Source organism: Mus musculus, chromosome 11, assembly GCF_000001635.26.
Source record: "Mus musculus strain C57BL/6J chromosome 11, GRCm38.p6 C57BL/6J".
Classification (NCBI taxonomy): Eukaryota; Metazoa; Chordata; class Mammalia; order Rodentia; family Muridae; genus Mus; species Mus musculus.
Genome location: NC_000077.6, coordinates 32,389,926 through 32,403,770, shown reverse-complemented (window position 1 = coordinate 32,403,770; position 13,845 = coordinate 32,389,926). Strand labels below are relative to the sequence as shown.

Here is a 13,845-nt window from a genome sequence, read left to right as displayed (position 1 = left end):
TCCTCTCATTCATTTTCTTACTCAGGCACTAATGTTTACCAAGAGCACTGGGGGGGGTGGGGTACCAAGAGGTTCCAAGTAAGTAAGATGAGGCGTATGCCCAGAAGCTGGCTGCCTTTGGGGAGCTCAAGGGGATGGTTTAAATTAGCTTGAGGTCACCACCCAGCCTGTCTCATCCATCCAACTTCATCCTAAGCCCACCTACGAACTCATAGGTCAACCGTGATGCTCTACATACTTTTGTTGACACAAAAATAGATGAAATGGATTCCTTCCAGCTTCAAATAACTCAAGGAAATGGGGGAGATAAACAATGAGAGATATGTGTATACATACATACGAACAAGAGATCAAATTATATTAGCATGGATACCCAGGATGGCAGAGAATGAACAGGAAAGGCAACACTGTACTAAATGAGTGGTCAGCAAGACTTCCTAAGCAGAAAGCAGAGACCCATGAGGGAAGGTGTCCTGGGAGTCAAGGAGGATTGGGCTCCTCTATGATAGAGAAGGCCTGGGAGCCTTCAGGAGTAGAATGAGGTTGGGAGGCAGAGTTCTGCCAGGTAGTAGGCAAGGTAGTGAGAGAAGTCCCCAAGGAAAGCATTGGTCTGAGGCCGAGGACTTGGTAAGTTTGGATTTTTAAATCTTGAATTAAGGCAGGGAATGGCAGGATGTACAGCTGGACAAGTGTCTCTGGCTGTCATGTGCAGAGAGGCAGAGGCTGGTAAGGGGGAGAGCACCCAGACTGAGGGTGTGAAGTCGTTAGGCAAGAGGAAATCGTGGCATTGGAGCTGGGCAGTGGTCCCAGGAGGGGAAAGTGTGGGAAGAGTTTCCAGGCAGCCTGCTTCCCTGGTGAGCAGTGTGTGCGTCACACCCTGGAGCTGTGAAGCCCTGCTGCCCACTAAGACAGATGGGCATGCTCACAAAGACACTCCACAGAAGACTTAAAAGGAACATCTCCGTTCAGAGACGTCAAAGAGAAGGAGGCAGCGTGACGTGTGTGTGTGTGTGTGTGTGTGTGTGTGTGTGTGTGTGTGTGTGCCTGCTTCTTGGCTCTGTGAGCAGGTTCTGGTCATTGACCCTTCTAAGAAGGCATATGATCAGGGTATACCCTAACCACCTGCACCCGAGTCTCCACTGGGCAGGATGAGGGGAGAGGAGAGATGCAGGATGTAGGTGGCAAAGAAGGCTAGACGGGAGAGAGCCTGGAAAAGAATGTCCTTCACCCCCATGGGCTGCAAACCATTGCAAACCTTTCTGGTATCATTGTGCTTGAGGTGGGCACTGCCTGTTACAGATATAAACACACTGAAGATAGTAAGTGACGTGTCCACGGGCTCCCCACCCGGGCTTGGAAATGGATGGCGGACCATAGATAGATAGGGAAGAAGGTAATGTCTGAGGTCATCCGGCTTTCTTTCCTTAGCAGTTTCTAGGTCCACCACAGAATCTAGTCACGATGTGTCCTTTCTTTATATTTCTCAGAGTCTATTATCACTCTTTCTAGCTCTCTGTCTTTAACTACCTTCTCACAGTTCAACAGTCCACCAAAGCCAGACAGCTACATAGGCTGGTGGTCTGACCCTACTGGAGAGAACTTCCCACCAGGTTAACCAGGCAAGTTCTGCTACTGTAGGACCCGATAATGCAAGGGGTCAACAAGTCTAAGGTGCTGGCTCTCTGGAGTTCTTAGCCACTGCAAATAAGGATTCTTTTATGTTCAACAGCACAAACCAGAGTCCACACGGAGTAGAGCCTGCTTGAGGGCCAGAAAACCCTCATGCTAATGGGAGCCACCTTGTCTTGATTTCCTGATTGGTCTTTGATGCCAGCCTCAATCCACCATATTGTTCACGAGTCTTCAGGTAGACAATCACTTGGTTCGATCATCCTCCACAGGCAATGCTCTGCTATTGTGGCTCTCACCTCACATAAGAAATGCCCAGTGCCTGCAAAGCTCTGCTTGATCTGCCTGGTAACCAGTGAGAACACATCCCCACACCCCACTCCAGAGGGCAGAAGGGAAACTTATCTCCTGTTCTTATTATTCTACACTAACAAGACTGCTGATCTGAGGCTGGCTACATTGAACATTTGGGAAAACACCTTTCCACTTGGGAATAGTATGAGATTTAGAATCAGTTTGTGGGTCTAAACAGAGGTATGTACAACTGCTTGATGTTCTTATGGAAAGAGGCTTGCCCTGCTTCACCTGTTCATTTCTCCTGGCCTCAATGGGAATGTGATGGCTGGTGCTCCAGCAGCCATCTTGGACCAGAAGGTAACCTTGAGAACACTGGCCCGTATGGCAAAGCTGTAAGGTAGGCCCCTGATCCTTTACCATCAAATGCTACGCCAAGCTCAGCTATCTTTTGTGTTTGAACTAATAAACACTATTGAATCGTTTCAGCTATAATCCTTTAGAAGTTTCTGTCACCAGCAGCCAAATCTACCTCACGTTTGTATGCCTTACCTAGCCATGTTGAGCCAGCAGCCTTAGCGCTCCCTATTTCTCAGAGCTTGAAGCACATGCTGTTCTCTTTTCGAGAGACAGTCTTCACCAGCCGTTGGCATCCCTGGATCCTTTCCTCAAGGGCACCTGCGTTGACCCCTCTGACAGCCTGGCATTGCCTCTGCAACTTTTGTTCCTTTCTGGTTTGCTTTTTAATTAAAACTATATTTTAAAGATCAATTTGAGTTGTGTGTAAATGTGTGGGTATGTGCACACACCGGCTGACTCCCATGGAAGTCAGAGGACCACCCAGCGCTAAAGTTACATGCAGCTGTGGGCAGCCTGGTGTGAGTGCTGGAAACTGAGCTTGGTCCTTCAGCAAGAGCACAAGTGCTCTTAACTACTGAGCCATCCCTTTGGCCTCTCCATGTTACTTAAAAAAAAAAAAATCAACTCCATGCATTTCCCTGTCTCCCTGTGTATGTTTCCCTGCTGTGGTTTAGGTATCTGTGTTCTAGCAGGAATCCTCTGGTTTGCAGGCTTCTAAAAAATTAATTAATTAATGTGTATGAGTATTTGCCTATATGTGTGTGAATCAAATGCCTGCCTGATGCTTGCAGGTCAGAAGAGGGCGTCGGATCCCTGGAACTGGTTCTGAGCCACAGTGTGGGTCCTGGGAACTCACCCTGGGTCCTCTACAAGGGCGTCAGGTGATCCCATCTACTCTGAAGTGTTTTTAAAGTGTTTGTGGGTAAGGAGGAAGAAAAGGAGAAAGAGGAAGAGGAGGAGGAAAGGTGAATACTATAATATTATTGTTGGTGACAGACTGCATATGACCTGTAATGTGTGAATTATCTATATATTATTTGGCCCTTTAGAAAAAGTTTGTCAATTCATGATCTAGACCACGAATGGAACCCAATGGAGCTCAATAAAAACCCAAATGGAATATTTTAAAACTTGGATTTAATGACTTCTTGTCTAGGTCCGTGGGGACTAGCACTGCCAAACACACAGTAAATACTGAGTGACAGAATCGGAAACCATGAGATACGAAGCAGAGGGCAGAGTGCTGGCCTTTGGTTACATGAGCAGAGCTCAGCAGAGCACAGGGCTCAGGGCTCGGGTTTGGGGCTTTAGGCTATAGTCCCTTTACTGAGACATGCTTCAGAGGTAAGAGCAGGGAACTGCTTCCAAGTGTTGCTTCCAGGACAAGTTGTGCACATTTTACTCAGAATACCCCACTTATCAACACTGGTGACAAAATGTATGGTTTCAGGTGATTAGACAGGAGGCTTAAATGAGGCTTTAGGGGGCTGGAGAGATGGCTCAGCAGTTAAGAGCACTGAGTGCTCTTCCAGGGATCCTGAGTTCGAATCCCAGAAACCACATGGTGGCTCACAACCATCTGTAATGGGATCCAATGTCCTCCTCTGGTTTGTTTGAAGAGAGCAACAGTGTACTCACATACACAAAATAAATAAATAAATCTAAAAAACAAATAATAATGAGGCTTCAGACCATTAGGTGCGACATAGAGACGCTAGCGGTGGAGTGTGATATTGCAACTAAGCCCCATTATGCATGGTACCAGGAACATCTCTCTCAAGGCAAATAGGTTCTAGATATTGCCACAGAGGCAACCAAAAGATTCCTAGTTGGGCATTAGTAGCTCATGCCTTTAATCCCAACACGTGAGAGGCAGAAGCAGGCATATCTCTGAGTTTGAGGCCACCCTGGTCTACAGAGTGAGTTCCAGGAGAGCCAGGACTACACAGACAAAGCCTCTTTCGAAAAACCACAAAAACAAACAAATGAACAACCCCCTCCTCCCCCAAATCCTCTAGGCTATGTTACATAGCCCACAGGAATGAATAGTAGAAGAGTTATTCTGTCATTAATGCTAAAAAGCATTCTTAAGCCACATAGTTGCCTATTGTACCAGAGAAACTTTTGAGTTAGGTGTTTTCTCTTTCTGATGATATGTCTTGAATTTTTAAAATGTTGACTAAAGCCAAAGTGAGACTTTTCCTTCCATAAGCTCACTAAATTGCCAGGCTTGTTGGAAGATTGTGAAAATAAGCAAAAATCAAGAAGAAATGTTCTTGCAAGCCTTCAGACAACCTTCTTAATTGTGGTGAGATTTTTTTTCCCCCTGTGGGATGAGCAGGATTTGGGACCACATAAGTCAAGTCTGCAGGAGCCAGTTGGCTGTGACTGGGCAGTGCTGGGGACAGACAAGCCTTCTCCCATCCAAGGTTTGGTATTGAAAATGCAGGGGTAAGGTCTGTTTTTAATTTAAATCTCTCTTAAATTCAGTCAAGAAAACCGGCTCTAAAATCAAGGCAGTGTCCACCAGTCAGATAAACAAGGAGCCTATGGAGGGTTCTGACTCTGAATAAAAGAAGGCGCCGAGTTCCAGCCAGTGGGGCTATAAATAAACCTGGCCCCATCACGGCAGGTGAGTGATATCAACCACGGTCACCACAAATTAGAGCCTCTGTTCACTTTCCCAGACAGATCCCTCATCAAGCCTGCTCCAACTGGACACTCTTATTTTCACCAACCAGAGCTGTCTCTTCTCTCTCCCTTCTCCTTCTCCCCAGCTCCTTCCAGGGGAGTCTCTGCATAAGCAAAGCCAGAAACTCCATGACCAGCCCAGAGCGGCAGCTGCTCACTAATCTTTGCTAAGAAAAGAAATGTGTCATTATCCTGGCTGAGAACCAGTTGCAGCTTTAGCAGGATGCCACAGTGTGGCCAGTGACCACTAAACCCCAAAGGAGAGCCAGATGTAGTCAGAGAGCAAAGCAAAGCAGGCTGGGGTGGAGGAAAGAGGGATGAGGTATGGTTTCTATCCTCACTTTCTGCCATGATCAGACTAAACTGACCTAGGCCTGCTCCCAGGAGGAGAGGGAGAGCACAGGCCTGAAGTGTGGACGGAGTGCTAACGGGGACATCTACAGGCTTGAGTCATAGGAGGGATAATTGAACAGCATCAACTAGATAGCACTATTGAAGGGTTTTACATCTATTATTATAGACCCTTTGACAATCCTATAAAGAGCATCTCGTGCATGGTGAGTATGAGGTATGTGTGTGCCTGTGTATATGTGTGTGGTGTGTATGTGTATATATATGTATGTGTGGTATGTGTATGTATGTGGTATATGTGTATGGTATGTGTATAAGTGTGTGTATGTGTGTTATGTGTATGTGTGTGTATGTGTGGTGTGTGTGTGTGTGTGTGTGTTTGTATATGTGCACATGTGTGACTATGCACATAAATGGAAGCCAAAGCCTTGTGCTTGAAGGTGAGTGCTCTACCACTGAGCCACACCCAGGCCTGGATGTCATACATGAGGAAACTTAGTTTTCATTTTAGGAATCTCTGCCTGTGACCCTCCCCATGCATGGAGCCCCTAAAACGTCCTAGAGTTCAAAGAGATTAGAGGCCAGGGCCCCAGAAGCTCTGAAACCCACATTGGCTGTAGGGCCAGAAGGAGCATAGGTAGTAAGAAGAGATGGACTAGTGACCGTCGTCTTTAGAACATGCCTTGTCTTTTCCACGACCACCTCTGCCAGAAGAGCGAATCATCTCAAGAATAGAAAGGCAGGCAGAAGCAAGCTTCCTGTATGGAAGGAGCCCAGCAGGGTTTGAGTGACAGGTATCAACCTGCCCAGGCAGTAGGCTGGTAGAGGCTGTCAGAGGACCAGGCCCAGATCTGCCCCCGAGCCCCAGTGCACAGTGTCTTCTCAGTCTTGTACTCCCTGAGCTCACCCTCAGTCCCCACGACTCAGGGTCCCTACCTTACCCCTGCCCCCACTCTCACCCTTACAGCACTGCAGAAGGCTCTGAGTGTCCACATTCCTTTGTACAAAGTGGCATGGAGACCCAGAACCCTCTGCAGCATGGTTAGGAAGATGCCTGTCTTCCCACACCACAAAGGTACTCTCGTCTTATCACTTCGTAGTGGTTTTGGCAAAAGATGAAATAGGCCTCATCAATCAATCGCCAGCTCATCCACTCATTCTGCTGATCATCTCCATGTGCAACTAATCATCCATTGTTCATCCATCCCTCTGTCTGTCTATCCACCCACCCATCCAACTACATATCCAGTCACCATCCATCTGTCCATCTATCCCTCTGTCTACTGCTGTGTCCCTAGCTTGGAACCTGGGCACATGGCAGGAATGAAAGGAAGGAAATGGGATCAATGCTTACCTGATTTCTTCTTCCCAATATGCTCCCTGTGTAGGAGACAGGGGTGAGAAAAGAGCTGGTCAGTCCTTGTTATGTATTGGGCTGAGATTCCATTAGGACGATGACAGGCTCCACCCCACAGCATCCTCAGGGAGAGAATGAATCTAAGCCCACTCCAGGAACCCAGGCTTCTTCTAAGAAAGACCCCCCTCTTCAGTTCCGCCTTTATCTAATAAGTGTTCTGGATCCTTGGACCAAGGCTTCTATGCATTTGGGGAATGGAGACCGTAGGAAAAATTCTCAGTCTACCCTGCTATCACCCTCTTTGATAAGCATGGTGGTCATGTAAAACAACTTCGGATTAGGGACACTTAGTCAAGTTCCATTGCCTGCTAAATGGGATTTTTACCCACTTATAGTGGCTATGAAGCCACAGGCAGTGAGGCCTTGCAGGGCTGAGGCAATGAACTCTGACTTAGTTTGCAGTCTGCTGACTCTGGGTCCCAGTGGGTCTAGAAAGGTTGGCGGGAGGGGACGAGGGAGGACGTGTCACCTGGGGAAATCCACAGACTGACTTACTCTTTGGGAGGATTCAGGTCCTCAGGTCTTGTCTCGAAAAACTGCAGAACCTCATCACACTGAGAGATGTAGGGGGGCAGCTGGATCAGGGCCTAAAGCAGAGATGGGGTGAGTCCGAGGAAGGAGAGGGTATCCAGAACGCTGTCGCCAGTGGTTCTCAAACTCAGGCAGGCACCAGGACTGCACAGCGGGATTGATTCCTAACACATAGGTTGGGGCTCACCGAAGCTTTAGCAGGCCTATGGTGAGGCCTGAAATCAGGGATTTTTAACAAGCTTCCTGGTGATGCTGATGCCTTTGACTTGGAGAACACACACACACACACACACACACACACACACATTCTCCCAGATGTATGGAGAGGATACATTATGCTGGCATCGTGTAAACATTATATATTCATATGTACACAATCCAGCTCATATTATACATGCTCGTTTGGAAAGTGATGTTTTCATTAACAGCGTGAATTCCATTCATTTCATCTTTGTCAACCATATTCTGCTGTCTGCCGGCTCTACCACACCACTGGAGAACATCTGGAGTGTGTCCAACGAGAGTCTGAATTTCCCAAGCTGAGGCTGTAAAGCCCAACAATTTGGATATGGGGTGGATGGAAGTCTCCAGGGTTAGCATGCTAGCCTTCTATTGGCCAGTTCCTAGTCATCTGGAAGAGTGGCTCAGCTGGGTCACGAAAGAGCCCTGCTGTGCTTACCTGCAAGCTGCAAGAAGCCAGGTGAGGGTAAAGGAGAATACGGGCGTTTGTTCTGTGTGCTGACCTACCAAGTATTCATACAAGTAGCTAACAGGTATCTTCTTTGCCTAGTGCCGGACTGGAAAAGAACAAGGTGCATCCTGCTCATCCAAGAGATGGCACCGCACTGAGGGAACTCTGTGGTTTTCAACAAATACTTAACCCTTCCTCCTCTCTTAGCGCTGGATGGGGAAGATGGAGATGCAAAAGGCTCCTCCAGAAGAGGGCATTGGACAGCCTGTGACTGATAGAGCCGGTTCAGGTCCATGTCACTTAGACACAGAGGTGGGGGTGCAACCATGCATATGAGGGATTTATGCAGCCCCTACAGAAGCCTCCACAGCACAACAAGACTCTGCGCCTCCTAGGCTGTGCTCCCTGGTGCCTCTCTTGCACCTCTGGCCTGGTGTAGCCTGAGTAATAAGATGTGCCATGTATTTTCTGCCTAACATCTCTGAAAACTAAGCCTGAATTCACTCCTGCATTGATGCACATGTGATCCATCGAGGCTCAGATGCACATCATGGAGATGCACAGGGGACTCCAGGGTGGAACTGTACCTACGGATCTGAGGGGATTTTGACCCCCTACATCATTTTCCCCTCTGAATTGTGGTCAAATACATACTAATACCAAATTGGCCATTAACTTTCTTCACATGCATAGCTAAGGCTTGAACACACTCCTATTCTCTACCTCCAAACCAGAGCTCATTCCACCTTGCAGAAGAGAAACTGTCCCTGCTAACATCTGTCTCGCCCCTCCTCCACCATTCTCCTCTGTCCCTTTAAGTTTCTCCTTTGTCTGGCTGGTATCTTGTTTACCCATTCAGGGGGTCACCCATGTATATTCCCTTCATCCATCTGTGGACAGGTGGGCCGCTGGATCTACATTTTTAGGGTGCATTGGTGCTGGGGATGAATGAGTCCCAGGGTTAGTGTCACTTCAGCCTGGATGAGCTACTTTCACAAGCGTAAAGTGGAAAGATACAGTGTGAGGTGGGCAATGGTCCTGGAAGCCCCTCCATACTCACTGTCCACTCGCTACCCATCAGCGTGAGAGATGCTGACATATGGCATGTTGATAATGTTTTTGAGATATTCATTTTTATTTTATGTATATGAGTGTTTGCCTGCATGTATGTCTGTGCACCATTTGTGTGACGTGCCCATGATAGCCAGAAGAGGGCATTGGATACCCTGTGACTGGAATCACAGAAAGTTGTGAGCTATTATGTAGACACTGGGAATCAAAGCCAGGTCCTCTAGTAGAGCAGCCAGTGCTTCTAACCACTGAGCCATCTCACCAGCCCCTTGTGGATCATTTTGATTTGTCACAAAGCATCTACTCTGTAACTGGCACCAGTACTCACCTTTGTCAGGGAGCAGAGCTACATTCTCCTGCCCAGGGATCTTTCCTCTGAAGTCCTGTAGCTTTTGCAGCTAAACATTAGGGAATTGCTGAAGGGATGCCAGCTGAATTGTGCCCTGCGGCATCTGAGAAGACATCTGCAGACAGCTGAACTGTGTCTGTTTGTCTGTGGCAAGCAGGCAGCTTACATCTATCTAGTCTGTGATAGTAAAAGGCTCCTCAGCAGATCTCTCAAGATAAACTAATGCTCTCTCCAGTGAGCAAGGATTTGCTGGGGGAGGGGGGAGGGACAGTACACTGTATAAATCAAGCCTTTGTGCCACATTTTGCTCGTTTTTTTCCCCCTACCACGAGTTGGAATGTATAAGAAGTCCTTGCTGCGCACCATACTCTTCCAGAACCATGAGCTGAAAGAAACCTCTCTTCTTTATTAAATACGCAGTCTCGGATGTTCTGGTACAGCAGCAGGAAATGAGCTGGGTCAGGCTATACTCAGGTGTCCTGGAGCTGAAGGTATAGCTCAGTGACAGAGCATCTGTTTGGCATCCATGAGACCCTGAGCTTAATTCACAGTATCAGTGGGTTGTAAGTGGTGAACACTTTTAATTCTAGAATTTGGGAAGCAGAGGCAGGCAGATGTGTGAGTTCGAGGCCAGCCTCATCTACATTGTGAGTTCCAGGACAGCCAGAGCCACATAGTAAGACCCTGTCTAAGAAAAACAAAACAAAACACCAAACCAAGTCAACCAACCAACCAAAAGCTTCCTGTATCAAAACTCAAAACATAGTTCATTTCAAAAGAGGACTTCAAGATATCAGTCATCGCTGTCTTGGATCAACCCCAGTCTGTAATCGCCAGCATGGCAGCTATTAGGAATGATTCTTTTTTTCTCTGCTGGAGAAGTCTGCTCTAGAGATAGTGTGATGCTCTGGCCCCTGTGTGAACAGAAGCTGGTGAGACCATGTCTCTCTCACATCCTTCACAGTGGAGCCATGGGCTGGGCCTCTCCTGGAGAGCTTTATGGCTGGGTTTAGCTGGGCTTCCCTCAGAAGATGTTGCATCTCGGGCAGTGCTCATGCCAAGGGCTGCCAAAAAGACAGCTGGTGTCCTAGCAGCCCCACAGCAAGCTGAGTAGCTGTTTACAAGGCTGTGTGACAATAGGCATCTTGGTGGCAGCCCAGGAGTCACGTGTGTCTCATTGTGTCTTTCTAAACAGAAGTTCTTAGATGTAATGTGGCCAAATAAACACATTTTCTTTTTGGTCAGTATCTTTTGTGTCTTTAATAGTCTCTCTATTCCTAGAGATAGGAAGTTTTTATTTTCTAAAATCTCTATACACTGCCTCTCATAGTGATGGCTTTTAAGTTCCTGGAAATGATCCCACTGTGCCATGAGGCTGAGGTTGCCCACCTCCCATACCTCCTCCTTATATGAAGACCAGGAATCCAGTCATCCAGATGATCTGCAAGGCTCCTTCTGTCAGTGTCAACCTGTCCAACATGCCCGGGTGGGTCTACTTCAGGGCTGTCAGTAGCTTTTCTGTGTGGTACCGATTGGTAACTTTACTCTAGGTCTGGCAGAGCCCTTTCTTGCTTCTTACTACACACCTGGCAGTCAGGTTTGGGTACCAATAGCCATTGGCTATTTCTACCTGTTGGGGATTACCACTTTCTACTAAAATTAAAGTCAGTATGATGGATCCCATTGCCTTAAGTCCATTCACAATGTTCTTAACAGATGTCTAAATATTAGGAATCACTTATGCATGTATAACCTAAGCAGTTTCTTCCTTATGGTTCACAGTCTCTGACATCCTACATTGCAGGCAGCTGCAGGCAGCTGCAGGCAGCTGGTGTCTCTCACAGCTCCAAGTTCTAAAAATCTCCTTTTCAGAATAAATGTTCAGAGGTTGAGGAATCCCTGGACATGAATGCAGCTGGACCTGGAGAGAATTGGATGTGCTGAGGAGAAAACAGGGCAGGATGACGTGGGCAGAGGAATATACAGGCAGGAATTATCCAGTGGGGCAAGGTGACCCTAAGGACCTAATGGTCTTGCCAGCAGGGCCTGGACAGATGGGTGCTGCCTTTGGAATGCCAATTTCAGGCTTTTTAGTTTTTAAAAAGGGACATGGAAGATGTAGAACTCTCCTCTGGAAGTCGGAAGGTATATCAAAGAGCTTGTCCCTGTCCCTGCCCCCTTCTGCAGATGGTAAGAGGAAGGAGTTTGTCTGCCTATGTTAATCTGTTTTCTGTTGCTATAACAAAGCAAACTGAGGCTGGGGCCTATATGAGATAAAGGTCTGTTTGGCTCACAACTGTGGGGCTGGCTAGAGCTCATGACTGTGTCACAACATGGTGAAGAAACACAGACGAGACCAAGAGCATCAGATAGTCTTGGTTTTCATATCAGCAAGTTCTCAAGAAAACTAATTCACTTGAGGCCAGTATTAAGCCCAGGTCTGGACAGTTCTGCAAACTGAACACTGCTGCACCGAAGGTCAAACAACCAACATAAAATCCTCTTGAGAGACAGTCTCAATCCACACAGCATTGTGACACAGCGCAGGCCCGATCACTGCAACACTTGCATTTTTATTTCTATAGGGGCAGTAGATGGTACACAGGGTGTTGAGTCTGGGCTCAACTTGCAAGCCCTCTGATGTGGTTGTTATGCATAGCCCAGGTCTGGACAGTTCTGATGTGGGGCTTCGTTTCCTCATCCACACAGTGGGAGTACAGAAATCCACCTTACACAGTCCCTGGAGGGATGCAAGGAGGTCATGTCTGACCAGGAGCAAACTACTCCACCAAGAATGATTTTCAGCCCTTCCTAGATGCCTCCTGACCAAGAGGGGTCATCTGTCCCAACACTGCCCCTTTTTGTATAAAAAATTTCAGATTACAGTATAATTTACATGCAAGTACCCAGTTCAGTATTTAGTAAATTATAGAGTTCTATCCTCATCCCCACAATTCAGTTTTAGAAGTTTTCCATCATCCAAACATCCAATTTTCAGTCCCTCTTCCCGCCCATCGTCCCGGGGCCCAGGAGACGGCTCATCTGTGCTCTGTGCTCGTAAACTCCCTGTCTGCACATTTCTCAGGTCAGTCATCTCCTGCATCTGGTTTCTTTCACTTAGCATAGTGTCTCTGTGATTCAACTGGGTCGTAGAATTTACCCAAATTTAACCACTTGATATCATCAAGTTACAGACTGCCCCTTACATTTGGCTATTACGACTTCCCGATGCTAGGAAGGTTAGCATACAAGCCTCTGTGCGGACATAAGTTTTATACCCAGGGCTGGCTGTGTGATGATCTTCACCGGGTGTGTTGAAACAGGTTCTTGTTATGTACCCAGGCTGGACTGGAATTTTGTGATCTTTGTGTCTTGGCCTCCCAGAAACTGCCCCATTATTTGCCAGATCCTCACTACCATCTAGCACAACTGTCCCATGATTAATATCAATCTTCAGTCCCTGTCTGCATGACCCCAGGGTTCACAATGATAAGCATTTCTTCACATGTTTATTTTAGAAATTTATTTTATTTTTGGGGAAAAAAAAAAGCTCTCATTGTGTAATCCTGGCTGGCCTTGAACTCATTTGTAGACCAGGCTGGCCTTGAAATTACAGAGTTCCTCTTGACTCTATCCCCTGAGTGTTGAAATTAAAGTGTGCACCACCATGCCTTGCTCACATGTTTATTATAAACTTGGTCTCCTCTTGGATGCGAGTGCTATTGGAGTTTTCCCCTTGTCTTAAAGTCTTTTAATCTGGAGTTATATAGGTTGTTGTTGATGTTTTTCTTCTTCTTGTTTGTTTTTTGTCTTTTTTTTTTTTTTCAAGACAAGGTCTCACTATGTAGCTCTGGCTGTCCTGGAACTCACTCTGTAGACCAGGCTGGCCCCGAACTCACCTGCCTCTGCCTCCTGAGTGCTGGGACTAAAGGGGTATTCCACCACCTGGTACGAGTTCTTCATGTATTCTTAGAAAGTCCTTTAAAATGTTATTTACAAATATTTCACCCCATCTGTGACCTATCTCTGTGACCGATCTTTTCCATTTCCTAGTGGTTTTGTTTGTTATTGGGTTTTTTTTTTTTTAGCAGAGAGGTTTTTAAGTAGATCTTGACCAAATATTTTTAAGGACTGTTACTTTTGGTATCACAGTAAAAAATTCATAGCTTAAACTAGGGTCATGAAAGTTTCCTCCACATTTTCTTTTGAAAGTTTTCCAGTTTTGTCTCTTTCATTTAGGGCCCAGTTGTGTGTGTGTGCGCAGATGTGCGTGCATTGTGGAAGTGAGACACCTACACTGTCACCATTTACCTTATTTTCTGAGACAATGTTTTAGTGACTCTAGAGATCAGCAAGTCAGATAAACTCCATGGTCACTGAGCCTCTGAGGTCCCCTGCACAGGGATTACAGATGTTGTCTGTCACATCTGGCCTTCTGCATGGGTGCTGAGGATTCAAACT

At 46.7% G+C, this 13,845-nt stretch overlaps 1 protein-coding gene across 2 annotated transcripts in view; it reads right to left on the bottom strand.

Moving 5' to 3' along the window:
* Sh3pxd2b (SH3 and PX domains 2B) overlaps nt 1-13,845 on the bottom strand; it is an 80,417-nt gene that overhangs the window by 24,419 nt on the left and 42,153 nt on the right. For both annotated transcript variants that reach the window (XM_006514712.2, NM_177364.4), the window contains exons 5-6: nt 7,238-7,329; nt 6,680-6,705 (exon numbers count right to left, since the gene is read on the bottom strand). In XM_006514712.2, the coding sequence (XP_006514775.1) occupies nt 6,680-6,705; nt 7,238-7,329 (118 nt within the window). The remainder of the gene's footprint in view (nt 1-6,679; nt 6,706-7,237; nt 7,330-13,845) is intronic.